The sequence below is a fragment of the Nansenia antarctica genome (assembly GCF_963989245.1).
Source record: "Nansenia antarctica genome assembly, chromosome: 11".
NCBI lineage: Eukaryota > Metazoa > Chordata > Actinopteri > Argentiniformes > Microstomatidae > Nansenia > Nansenia antarctica.
This window is the reverse complement of record NC_137681.1, coordinates 8,734,376-8,748,653: the sequence shown is the minus strand read 5'-3', so window position 1 is coordinate 8,748,653 and position 14,278 is coordinate 8,734,376. Positions and strand designations below refer to the sequence as shown.

General features: G+C 44.5%; 1 protein-coding gene across 1 annotated transcript; it reads left to right on the top strand.

Moving 5' to 3' along the window:
• Positions 1-1,783: 1,783 nt before the first annotated feature.
• Positions 1,784-5,550, top strand: LOC308167544 (uncharacterized protein; the record flags this gene model as incomplete). The annotated part of the gene is made up of 4 exons (XM_080541961.1): positions 1,784-2,072; positions 3,572-3,772; positions 4,033-4,162; positions 4,668-5,550. The coding sequence occupies 4 exons, from the start codon at positions 1,784-1,786 to the stop codon at positions 5,137-5,139; spliced, it is 1,092 nt and encodes a 363-aa protein (XP_080398087.1). The 3' UTR covers positions 5,140-5,550.
• Positions 5,551-14,278: the final 8,728 nt, after the last annotated feature.

The window sequence follows — 14,278 nt, the reverse complement described above, 5'->3', positions numbered from 1 at the left end:
TTAATATCTCCTCATTCTGGCCCCTGGATTGTGTGAATGAGCGACTGTTATGTATGTGTATGCATGAGAGATTGATTGTGTGTGTGTGTGTGTGTGTGTGTGTGTGTGTGTGTGTGGTTGGTAAAAGACCAGAAGGTGAATAAAATAGGAGTATGGAGACGACAAAGCCGCAGGTAGGGAGACACTGCCACCTAGTGATCAAACAGAGTAAGTGCAACCAGAATCCTAACAGCCAAGGACAGAACAATGCTAGGGACATTTTCTGTTTGTTATGGATACCTGCCCGACAATCGTAATCATTCATAACCCCAAGAATATGGTGAGGGTGTGGAGTCTAGGTCACCGGGCAGAAACCAATATTAATTGAATCGAATGCATGAAAATGGATGCAATGAAAAGGCAACTTAAAACGGACCCAGTGTATCGCCTAGAAGGCAGCTTGACATTCTACAACAGATCTCTTCTGATCGGAAATACCACCCCCTCGGTTCTGAGACGTACGGGCGTCGTCCAATCAGAAGCCGCTCTGATTGTAACTGACGGGTGCGTAGGCCAATGGACGCGGGGATAACGCAGCTTTTGCGGTAGTACACCTACAGCTGATTTGCAACCCGTCGAAGAAACAACAGAGGAGAAGGAAAATGTCGCTGGTTTAGCCACGGACCGTTCTAGGATCAGTGCGCTCTTCGGGAAAAAAAGCATACTGTAAAATTGGTGAGTGGGAATGGAAAACCGTCACTGGTTGCATTTGTACGAGGGTTAGCCGGTAAAATTGAGAGCAACCTGTTCGGAATCGGTATCAACCTGGTTTTAATATCACGCCAAATTCGGCCATAATCATGGAGTCATTCAATCCAGCGGCCTAAGCTAGGAGCCATGTTTAGAGACAGACCGAATGTCGTTCAATGTTCACCAACACGCACAGAATGCGAGTGGGTTTTTGTGCATTGCAACAGATGACGTTATTATATTAAAAAAAAAGTTTTTGGGAGCAGAGAAGTAGTACACTTGACTTCACACATAAATGACATGTATTCACATGTTTAACAACAGCCAACACATGTTTATTTCTGCGGTGTCCTTTGCCTTGTCTGCGCCCGGGGGGACTCACAACGAATTAAAGTGTGACGTCATTGACTGGCCGTCCAATTTTGTGAATGAGCTCATAAGAGTTGTTTATTTTTATTTTATTTTCTGAAATCAAAATTGTTATTCTTGAGTAGAAATAGAAAGAAATATTTAATTTTGTTTTGTAAGGATGACAAGAAAAGGCTGCCTAGGCGCGCAATGCAGAAGCATTAATGTTTTGGGGAATTTACTTTTTTTCCTAATTTGCGAAACATGTAGGTTTGGTCTGGATATGTTTATTTCTTATACAGCAGCTTTTAAAGGTGTTTGACTTAATGTGTGATGTCCTTTGTTATTTTTTCTTCTCTTACAGACACAACCCCAAATTAACCAACTGACCAGAAAGAATACCAGAAGGCATAGGGTAAAGTCAAGACAGATTGTTGGGTTGAATTAGGTGCCCTCTGTCACACTCAAATCTAGCGTCAGATAACAGTTCCCCAATCTCATCCCTTATCGTAACTACAGAAATTAAAAACTGACCCCAGATCAGCATCGATGCGTAACATTCCTAGAATTCCATGCTGACAATAACAAAACTAGAAAGTTTAAGTTTAAGAGGACACTTTTTTGACTCCCCAAAGTAAAGCAGACTTCTAGCTCAGAGAGGATGGACCCATCCCCCAGTATAGCAGGTATGGACTCACAGGGCAACATGGTGTTCACAGTGGTCAAGCCTGTCATGGGGATCTTCCACATGTCCTCGGAGCAAACCAACAGCGGCGGGTTACCCCTGGTACTGGGACAGATGCAGCAGCAGGGTGGGGTGCAGCATGGCGGGGCAGTGATGATGACCCAAACCCAGATGCAGATCCAGACCCCGGTTGAGGAGGTGGCCCAAACGGAGACCCAAACCGCTTCAAACTCCAACCACGCGCCCCCCCAAGTGCCCTTTGCAGAGGTCACATCCCTCCTGGACCCCAACATGAAGAGCGCCAAGGCCCGTGAGTACTCGGAACCAGACACAGCCTGGTACCAGATGCAGAGATGACATCATACAAGAAACACAGAGGGAGACACAGAAGGACAAGAAAGAGATAGACAGATAGACAGACAGATATTCTGGTGATGTTGAAATGGTTTAATCTTACTCTGGTGAACCTTACTCTTGGTGAACTGATGATTCACTTGCTTAGTCAAATGTATTGATTGTAAGTCGCTTTGGAATAAGGCATCTGCTAAATGCCAAAAATGTAAATGTAAATGTCATGAAACCTTCATGTCGAGGAGAAGAAGACAATATAAGTTTGACCTATTAGTGAAATAGAAGGAAGGCAATGTTGAATTGGATCTTTGGTCAAAAACACAACCAGAAAGTGGACATGGGAGTAGGGCTGCTGATATGATGCGTTTTTGTGTGACTATGCCAAATTGTTGTGTGCCTATCGAATATAGCAATACTCATTGTTTAACCTTAAACATATGTGTGCCCACTCTCAGTAGTGAACAAAATATTTAGGAGCAGGCACATACCATATCAAGTAACAGTGAGACCAGTTTAACTTTAAGGACATAGGAGCCTTGTCCAGTGGTCAGCAGAAGCAGAACAGCATGAACACAGTATAGCCATGTATGGGAACTAATGTCACTATTGTAAGTTACGAGGTAAAAGCTATTTCCTCTCTGAGAACTGTATATAAGCTGTAACAAACATCAGTACTTTGCTTGGCATCTCTATGCCACAGCCAGGCTCGGCACCAGCCATGTCGTAGCCATGCTTGAAGCTTGGACTTAACAGAGCATGCTGCCTTGGAAACATCTGTACATGGGAATGCAACCCAGATCTGCCTAATACAATGATTACGATTCAACCTTCTCTCTGAGTCATCAATATATAATTTCCGGCCACGTGACCAAGAAAGATCTCCTTATATCAAATGGCGTCACGAACATTATTATCAGGCTGCAGTAGGGTATATTATACACGTAACTATTGATAGCACAATATAACGTGCAATATCCATATCACCAATATCAGCTTTTCTTTGACACTTGCTTTAGATGCACATGACTCGTGCATGTAGTCTCTGCATGCATAGTTTTGTTTCATTTGCTTATCTTTCTCAATTACTGTTCTTTACTTTGACACTGGTTTCAACCTTGTCAAGTGGAAAGATCAAGTGTTCATTTGAGTGTTTGATATAACGCACGTCATATCGCTATTGCAATATCTAGAAAAATCATAGCACAATGGTATTTTGTCTGCATTGTGCCGCCATACAAAAATAACATACAAAAAAATAACATAAGTACATAAGAGTGATGCAAACTAGTAATAATAATAATGCCAAATGTGTGTGGATGTGTGTGGATGTATGTGTGTAAGTGTGTGTGTGTATTATGCATACATGAGAAATATGGAACAAAGATACATAAAGAACATAAAATAAAATAAATACAAAAAATAAAACAGTTCAATTCATCTGCTGTTCCTCTGGTCTAGGTAAGTACCTGATCCCTTATGACGAAATCAAGCGCCGTCTGGAGGCCCCAGAGAAGATGTCCCTGCGCTCGCTAGCAGCTTACACCAGGGTCAGCCGCGGGCCGGCCAGCAAGAGAACACTACTGGAGTCTCTCAACATCCTGGGCCTCAGCCCCAGCACCACCACAGCCGTCTCCTCCTCATTCTCCAAACTCACTGAGGGTAAGAGCTGTGTGTGTGTGTGTGTGTGTGTGTGTGTGTGTGTGTGTCTGTGTCTGTCTCTGTGTGTGTGTGTGTGTGTGTGTGTGTGTGTCTGTGTCTGTGTCTGTGTCTGTGTGTGTGTGTGTGTGTGTGTGTGTGTGTCTCTGTGTGTGTGTCTGTCTCTGTGTGTGTGCGTATGGGTTTGTGCATGTGGATTTGTGCTTGTGTGGCTGGCTGGCTGGCTGACAAAAATATGTTATAAAATGGTATGTGTTTTCCAGGTGACACGAAAGCCCTGTGCCATGACGTGAAGGACTTTGCTCACGACTACATGGACTTTGGCAACATGGCCAAACAGCTTATACCTGAGACCAACACGGTGCAACATTGGTCCAAGATCATCGAAACCAGGTGTGTTTTACAGCATCCTAACTGGGCACTGTAAAGGGGAGCAGCCACTGTAAAAGGGACATGATATAGAAGGATGCTGCATGGAGGGAGGGATGAAGGAAGGGAGGGAGGGAGGGATGGAGGGAGGGAGGGAGGGAGGGAGGGAGGGAGGGTGGGAGGGAGGGAGGGAGGGAGGGAGGGAGGGAGGGTGGGTTCCCACCTGCATAGAAGAGGCCTCCAGCGGGGCGGCCATCTTTGTCTCTCCTCTGATGGAACTTTCTAATCCGTCCTCTTGACAACCGGCGCGTGGCAACAGAGGGGACAGAGAGAGAGAAGTGCAGAGTGATGGTACAAAATGTATTGACAGCAGTCAATTGGATTCTCTCAGCTCAAAGTTTATCTCTTTATTCTGTTATCTTTCTCCCCCTTGTTTTTCTGTCTGTCTCTCACCCTCCCTCCCTCTCTCTCTCTCCCTCCCTCTCTCTCTCTCTCTCTCTCTCTCTCTCTCTCTCTCTCTCTATCCCAGGAGCCACCTTGAAGAAATGAGGAAGTGTTTCCAAGATCCGGTGAACAGCAGAGCATTCGACAGCGTGACTCACGGTCTCGGCCTCGGGATGCTCGATGCCGCCATGGACATGATCACCACGGTGATCGACCGCCAGATCCGCATCCTGTCGGGCGCCGCGGCAACCGACCCGGCCGACTCCGGGCCGCCGATGAGACGCATCCGCCGCCGACATCGCAAACCTCGTGACAACGACAAGCCGCAGCGGTCGCCCGGCGGGGTCAAAGGGCACGGCAAGGGGTCGTCGAAGGGTAAGGGTCGGGGGAGGGGCAAGAAGAAGGTGCGGCTGGACTCTGGAGCCTCTGGGTCCATGGACATCCAGCAGGAGCAGGAGCAACGTCAGCCGGAGGAGGTGGAGGGCAGCGTTCTCACGCTCGTCTCCGTCGGTTACGAGACTATCTCCAGCGGCCTCAACACTACAGGACCAGTTTGATCATGTGATCAGGTTTGATCATGTCTACTGGCTGGACTGGGCTCATTGGACACACATCACAGAACGTTTTGATGTTAGAGGCAAGGACTGGCCCACAGCACCCAAACATTTGTGCACTGAAGGAAGTCATGCGGTTTTTATTTTATTTGATTAATATTTGTTTTGTTTAGGAAATCCTGCAGCTGCTTCCTGCTGATGATTTCAATCAAGAAAAGTTTTTTCTTTGTCACATACCAAATGTGTCCACTACAGACAAACACTTGATACTTGATAATAGGGAGTGAAGAAAGAAGTCTTTATCTTTCAGCAGCTCTTTGGTCCAGACAATCTCATGTGGTATTTTCTAAGCCTGTTTGAGATGAACTTTCACATCTCTACACGTCTAGCGTTAGCTGTACATGTAGAGTGCATTGGAATAAAAAAGTCAATGATTGTATAGTGAAATCTGGACAGCTGAAATACTTGTATTAAAGCTTTAATTTTTTAACTACAGTGGATCCTTTGATTCTGGCAGCGTTGGCAGTGTTGGTTTGTCATGAATGTTCTCTATCATTGAATATTTTGGACATGTCTGTGCCATTGAGATATGGCCAAAGTACCACTTTTATTGTATATCACTATGCTTTTGCCTGAAGAGAATACATAGCTTCAGCAGAATCAGTCATACGTCATCTCCCTGTCATCAGAACAGTCATACGTCATCTCCCTGTCATCAGGACGATCACAGACGCTTTTGGGTGGTAGAAGTGTTAGAAGTTTGACTAGTGGTCAATGTAAATTTAAAATGTTATTTTATTTTAATACGATAAAATAAAATAAACTGTATTGCTTTTTAGCTATTCGGAGCCCAAATCCGATGGCCAGTCAGGCAAACAATTATATACATTGGGGAAAATAAGTATTTCACCCGCTGCTGATTTTGTGAGTGTACCCCATTACAAAGAAATGAACAGTCTATCATTTTAATGGTAGGTTCATTTTCACAGTGAGAGACAGAATATTTTAACTTAAAAATCCCAGAAAATCACATTATATGAATTTAGATTTGATTTGGGTTTTATTGAGTAAAATAAGTATTGATGTGTCCCAAAGAGCCGCAAACCCTGAACTCGTGAGTTCTGTCAAAGTCACAAATAAACAAGTGTACGTGCTAGTCCAGCCTTCTACCCCAACAGTGACCCCAAAAAAACACCCCTCAAGTCATGTCTGGGCCGGTCCTGGCCGGTGCTCTCACAAAACAGATCCACCGATATGTACTAAACTCCAAAGAGCTGGAAACCCAGACCAAGCCTTCAGCCGCGGTCAAAAATAAACAGATCTTCATACTACCCCCGCTTCCCACCCCAGCTGTGACAAAAGTCACCCCTCAAGTCATGTCTGGGCAGTTCAAGACCAAGACTCCAGCTAGAGTTGTGACCCAAACCTAGACTACTGCCTTCAAACAGGACCGCCTTCCAGGTCCAGACCAGGGGCAGCGTGCTAGAAAGGTAGCCCAGTTTCAGACCGAAACTCAAACCAGTAATGCGACCCAAACCACTGCCACTGGCTGTAATTACATCACCAGCTCCATCACCAGACTACCAGAGAGGAAGAGGATCATGTGTGTGTGTGTCATACAAATAAAAAGAGGACCCTGCAGGCTGAATACTGCAATTAAGTGTGTTAAATCTAAATCGATGCCAATTTTTTTTTGATAAAGTACATGTTCTTTTTTTACAAGAACACTGCTCATGGTCACAGGGTGCGGGGGGGGGGGGTGCATATGCATGTATGTCAGCATTATTCTCAAGTTGCTGGTTTTTTTATGCTATGAAAGCAGTTTTGACTAGGTTTTGGTTGATTTGAGAGAGAGAGAAGCCCTATGCAGGGACATGAAGTTAGCTTCCATGACAGCATAGCAAACCAGCTTGTTCAGAAAGCTGAGACCAAACCAATGCAGCACTGCCCCATGTCATTGAATAGAGATCGCATAGCATTTCATAACTAGGGCCAGGAGCTTTCCTGACTACTTGATCTGACTAGGAAAAATGCCTGAATAACCAGAATTCCCTTGGAATTTTTGCTCCCTCTTTATTTTTTTTCTGTCTCTCAGCTTTTTGTATTCCAGACGTTGCCTTCCATGTCATCTCCGATGTCATCTACGAACAGATCCTGATCTTGTCTTGGGCCAAACCAGTGAACAATCCTGTAACAGCTCTCAACCATCCTCTCTTGGTCCCCCAGGTCCCCAGAATCCACCCGGGTATGTATGGCCCCCTACACCCGCCTCACTAACAAACCCCACCTCGCCTGGCTACCCCTGCTCTCAGCATCAATTGGGTTCGATAGAACATCGGTGAGCTGGATGCAATCCTACTTAGAGGGGAGGGAACAGGTGGTTAGTGTGAACGGAACACTGTCCCCCCCCCTCCCAGTGACCTGCGGCGTTCCACAAGGAAGCATATTGGGACCTTTACTGTTCCTAATATATGTGAATGACATGTCATCAGCATGTGATTGCAATTTGTTCCTGTTCGCGGATGACTCGGCTCTGCTGGTCTCTGACAGGGACATATTGCAGGTGGAAAAAGCGCTAAGCACTGAACTGAGTAGAATCTGCATCTGGCTAGCTGACAATAAACTATCAATACACCTAGGTAAAACTGAAACCATCCTATACGGATCCCCATCTAAACTCAGAAAGGCTGTAAATTTCAAAATAAAAGTGGGTAACATTAATATCACAAGAAAAGAGGAGATTACATACCTGGGCTCCATCTTAGAGGCAAATCTTTCCGGAGATAAAATGGCAGCAAAAGTAATCAAAAAAGTGAACCATAGAACTAGATTCTTGTACAGGATATCCTCACTTGTCAGTAAAAACACACTGAGGACCCTATCAGGAGCTCTCATTCAATGTCACTTCGACTATGCCGTAACATCATGGTACTATAGAACCACAAAGGCCCAAAAAACAAGACTCCAGACAGCCCAAAATAAACTGGTTAGGCTTCTGCTAGGCCTCAACCCTAGGACACATCTAACCGCTGCTCATTTTTTGAGCCTTGATTGGCTACGAGTAGTTGACAGAGTGCAGCAGCTTGCACTGGGCCTGGTCTTCAAGATATGCTACACCACAAAGACACCCAAGTACCTGTCAACATACTTCCAAAAAGTGAACAACGTCCACACATACAATACCAGAGGAAGCTCCACGAACCACGTTCAACCGCGTTGCACCACAAACAAGGGGTTAAACTCGTTTGCAAACTATGCAGTAAAAATGTGGAACGCCCTTCCTATAATCTTAAAGGAGTGCAAAACACTGCCCACCTTCAAAACCACTCTCAAAAAACATTTACAGGAGGCTGCAATCCGTAACTGGACCCTCTAAATCAAAAATCTGATTAAAAGACCCGAACTACCCACTGTACATACTTTGTGTTTTGTCCCCCGCCCCCACCTGTGGTGTATGTCCCCACCTGTCCTACCCGCTGTACATACCTTATGTTTTGTTGTATTGTTCTTCCCATGATGGATGTATGTTTATCTTGTAGATAGTACTAGTTATTTGTCTGTATTATCTTGTAGATAGTACTAGTTTTTTTGTCTGTCTTACATGTAACGATGAATTGAGAATCAAGGACCCCAATTGAAATAAGCCAGTGGCTTTCTTGGGTTTTTATCCTGTTAGTTGACCTTGTATGTAATATGTACTTTCATGTACCTACTTCTGCAAATCTTCTAATAAAGTTTTCAATCAATCAATCAATCAATCAGTTCTGTTGCTCGCTGTCCAGACACGCTTAAACCCCTCTGGTCAAGCACACGTCGTTAACCCCCCCCACCCTGCCCCTCCCGCCTGAAACCCTTGACGTCCGGTCAATTTGTGAAAACCATGTTTGTAATAGCCCAACCCTCTGTGGCCAGAAATAGGACACAGACTCAAGACTCCAAGAGATGAAACCTCAAACCCAGCAAGCCTCATCCAGCCTGGGGAGAAGTTCCATGGTGTACGACAGGAAGAGAGCATCACAATAACAGGAAACAGCTCACAAGAAAAGGCTAAATGAAGTCGTCTTCTGGTGTCGTGCTCAAGGCCACAACAAATGTGTCAGAGAGCGACTCAGGAAATGCGACTGGATATCAAGAAGGAAATGCTACTGGAGAAACCTCCGGGAAATGCTGATAGAGAGGCCACTGAATGAAAGGACACAGGAGACTCTCCTGGTACCATGAAAGACTGGAGAAGTCACAGACCCTGACAGAAAGATCTCTGAGAAAACTGTTGTCAGGGTTCCCACTGGTCCTTGAAATCCTTGAAGGTTTGTGAAATTGAAAAAAAAAAATCAAGGTCTAGTTTTTGAAAATAGACATGGGTCATTGAAAGTGCTTGAATTCCCCTCTCTCTCCCTCTCTCTCTAAAAACAATATATATATATATATATATATATATATATTATTTTTTTCGTCAACTAGTAAATAAGTCTCTGTATTGCTTAACTTTACACATATTTCACAATATATTGTTTTGCTGTGCTGTGGTAGAGAAGGCAAGAGACCATCTAGTGTTCACACATTCAAGCCTCTCTTTTTAATTGTTGTCTGTGAGCGGATAGTTAATTATATACATTATAATTATATACAAGCCTATTATATACATTCTCATCTAGATCTGTCTCAAACTATGCTGTGTTGGGTCCTTGAATTTGAGGGAATTGAGTCTTGAAAGTCCTTGAAAAGTGCTTGAATTTGATGTTTCAGAAGGTGTGGGAACCCTGTATTGTTCAAACTCCCGAAAACCATTGGAGAGACTCCTCTGAAGACTGGCTGAAAGCGTCAGCAGGACCACTCTGACCTTTGGACTTGCCTTGATGGTCTTAACAGACTTAGTGTGATCCGGTTGCTGCGTGCTCCCAGAACTCTCTCCAGTAGAGAGGCTTAGAGGTGTACAGTCTCAGCAGTGCTGTTAGTTAAGCAATATCACACAAGAGGGAGTGCTGTTATACTGAATATCAGCACGGCTGTGATTCGGTCGTAGGTACGAGGCCAACACACTGATAGATAATCTGATAGATAACGACCGTTAATATAGTCTAGTCTATATTATAGATTATATAGTCTATTAGACTATAATATAGTCTAATTAACGGTAATTTAATAGAACACCTGTGCGGCGGAGTGATACATAATAGTTAAAAGTCCCAGTGCTGTTATACTGTTTATCGGCACTCATGGAATGCCTCTTGTCCAATCAAATTACTTAGTCGGAACTATCTGTTGAATAATGAAAATGATCAGAATAGCTGGAGTGCCTTCTATGAAGAGAACATCAACAGGAGCGCGTCAAATAAATTGAGAGCATCGTTTTTTATTTATTTAAATTTTTAAATCTATTTTCCGCAATATAAAAGTTTCAGGGTCAGTACTAGACCCACTGGTTCCTATGGGTAGACCTTTTTAAGATATTCATTGTTTAATTTATAATTGACTTGTGTTTACAGTACACTGGCAATGGGATTGCTGAACCTAATACGTTGTATTAAAGGTTTTATTTTGCTTACTACAGTGAATGTCTATTGTTAGGTGCAATTAGCCCATAGTTCGTTATAGAGGTTGGAACTGAGTAGAGAGAGCTTATCCTAGAGAAGGCAGTAATTGAAGCTAGCAGCTCACTTGCACATACACTTTCACTCAATTTCTCACTCGCACACACTCTCACCAAATGAAACGTTTTGGCCCTATGTTTTGTCAGGGGTATTTTACTGTGGGATTAGAGGTGCATTCAGAGTGCAGATTTGAGATGGATTGGGAATGGGAACAACCAAGAGACTCAGCCAAAGACTACCTGCCTGTCAATAAAGCGTGAGAGAGACAGAGAGAGAGAGAGCAAGAGAGAGCAAGAGAGAGGGAGAGAGAGAGAGCAAGAGAGAGGGAGAAAGTAAGAGAGAGAGAGTGAGTCAGAGAGAGAGCGGGAGGGAGGGAGAGAGAGAGAGTGAGTGAGTAAGAGACAGAGCAGGAGGGAGGGAGGGAGAGAGAGAGTGAGTCAGAGACAGAGCGGGAGGGAGGGAGGGAGAGAGTGAGTGAGTCAGTAAGAGAGAGAGCGGGAGGGAGGGAGAGAGTGAGTGAGTAAGAGACAGAGCAGGAGGGAGGGAGGGAGAGAGAGAGTGAGTCAGAGACAGAGCGGGAGGGAGGGAGGGAGAGAGAGAGTGAGTGAGTCAGTAAGAGAGAGAGCGGGAGGGAGGGAGGGAGAGAGAGAGTGAGTGAGTGATGGAGGAAGGAAGAGCAGCTTTACAGATAATTAGGATTTACTCTATATAGTATAGAGAAAGGAGGAGGGAGGCAGAGCCAGCACGACTATGAGGAGACGAGAAAAAGAAATGTGCAGAGGAACCAAAGGGAGGTCTAGAGTACATGATAGAGGTCGTGGAGGAAAGAAACAGTGGAAGAAAGAGGGTGAAGTGCTGCAAGAAAGAGGGAGAAGATTGCGTGTCAGACCAGGTGAAGCGGCCACCATGGGTGCTGTTTATAAGAGCCTGAAGAGAAGTGGGGATGGGAAACACAGGCGAGAGGAGAGGAGTTGAAGGACAGGGGGTGTGTTATGTTTTGTACTGATGAAGACCCTTTGCTGGAAAGACCATCTGAACACAACCCGTTGTCCCGGAAGGCCCTGCGGGAAGGAAGCAGCATTGGACCTTTTATGGAGACACACAGAGACATACGCACGCAATATAACACACACATGGCCCGACGGAAATCCAATCGACTCGTGCCCACCACACCTAAAGGTATGTGTGATAGTCGCCACGTGTCCACACCTTGTGAGAAGTGATTCATACTTTGTTCGTGTCATATTGACCCACATTCGGGAATAGAGTGACAGACACGTGGAGAGAGTCACGTGGAGAGAGATCTGTCCCATGTCTGTTCTGATACTGTCCTCCCTGTATCCAGTACTCAAGTTGTAAAAGAAAATCAGGGGGGATGGTGGATTTGATCATATGGGGACAATTTTAGCATCCCCACAGCGTCAGTGACTTCAGCGTCAGTGACTTCAGTGTCAGTGACTTCAGTGTCAGTGACTTAGTAAAAATTTCATTGCATTGTGCGTGCCCCCTCGCCCACAGTATTTTACTCAATATGCGCAATACTAAATGTTGAAATAGCAGTAATACCACATTCATTGATAAAATGACATAAGGGATGGAAAGGGGGGATGGCAGTTTTAGAAGGGGGATGATTTTCACTGTTTTTATTTCAGGGGGGATGCCATCCCCCTCATCCCCCCTCAACTCGAGTGCTGCCTGTATCCCAGGCTTCAGTCCAGATCGTTGACAGTAAAGTCCGGACGTGTCTCCTTTCATGTCAATGAGATTCATTTATGTGTACACATGTGTCATATGTGTAGGCTGGACAGTAGAATTCTACATGACAGTAGAATTTCCTTCTATCACTGAGACTGCCAATGGACCCGGGCCTGAGCTAGATTACTCTTCCTGATACGACTGGTGGATTGATGAGTCACTTGCTTAGTCAAATGAATTGATTGTAAGTCGCTTTGGAATAAGGCGTCTGCAAAATGCCAAAAATGTAAATGTAAATGCTCGTGTATTTTCAACCAATGTTTGTCAGGAATGGTGTGTGAGGCTGTGTGAAGGTACACACAGTGCACTCTGTTGGCCATTTATGTATTCTAATATATATATAGGCTACAATGATACTGTTTATATACTGCCTAATCATCAGCCCCCCCCCCTCCTCTCTCTCTCTCTCTCTCTCTCTCTCTCTCTCTCTCTCTCTCTCTCTCTCTCTCTCTCTCTCTCTCAGAATCTCTCAATGAAGCTTTAGGTGCCATCAGAGTCACTACAGGGATCATTGAGGATGAACTCAGACCACACCTGGAAACCGTACTCATCATCATACAGGACAGGAGTGAGTCACACACACACACACACACACACACACCCACATACACACACACACACACACACCCACACACACACACACACACACACACACACACACACACACACACACACACACAGTTGAGGACAAAAAATACAAACGACATGCGCCCTTGTGAATATTAGGTTTAATAGAGAAGGAGAGGGGGAAGGGGAGGGAGGAAGAGAGGGGAGGGAGGAAGAGAGAGCGGGTGGTTTAGACCATAATATTCTCTGGGTAAGACATGTGACCTGTGGATAAACACTTGGCCACGCTAAGCCGTATTTGAGTCTGCCAAAGAGAGGGAGGGATAGTAGGAAGGGGGGTGGGAGGGAGGGAGGGAGGGGCCCAATAGGTTAGTAAAGCCTCCTTTAAATGCACACTCTCATTACAGTACACACACACAGTAGTAGTGTTAAAGTGGACCAGTTTGGCTGGTGACGTATTCTGCGGATGGTAGTCTCTGACACCGCCGACCTCCCGGAAAGTGTTCCTGATCTGTGGGACAGTTATTGTGGTGAGCATTCTTAGGTCATCCACTGTGGTGCAACCAATTGCTGAGCTCACCAGTGCTTTAATTTTTACTTTTTAATGATGTTCCAAACTGTTGATTTTGGCAAGGCTAAGGTTCTGGCTGTTTCTGTTAGTTTCCTTCAGATTTTTCATCTTAAAAATGACTTCCTTGACTTTCATTCTTTAGTCATCATGTTGACAGACAACAATAGCAAACTCCAAAGGCAAAGCCTAGAATCAATAGATATTGAGAGCTCTCTTATGACTCCACAAATTATGTGACGGAACATCTAACGAACTAGAAACACCTGTCAAGCAGGTGTCCCATCACTTTTGGATACCCTGAAAGAGGGGGCCTATACATAAAAAGTGCTGTAATCTTTGAATGGTGATACCAATATGTGCACAATTCATCAAATACATGAACTGAACATCTCTACTTTAACCTCATAGTAATTGTTTGATTTCAAATCCAAACCTTTGGAGTGTAGAGGCAAAATAAATAACCATGCTTCACTGTCCCATTACTTACGCAGAGCACTGTCTATATATAGTCCTTCAGAGATAACGTAACCTTTTTATGACTCCACACACCTCACATAAATCGTATTAGGTACATCCTGATGTATCTTAACCCATTGGCCCAAAGCTTCATCTGACATAATCCCTCACATAATCCTATATTAGACATTTACTCCTTCCG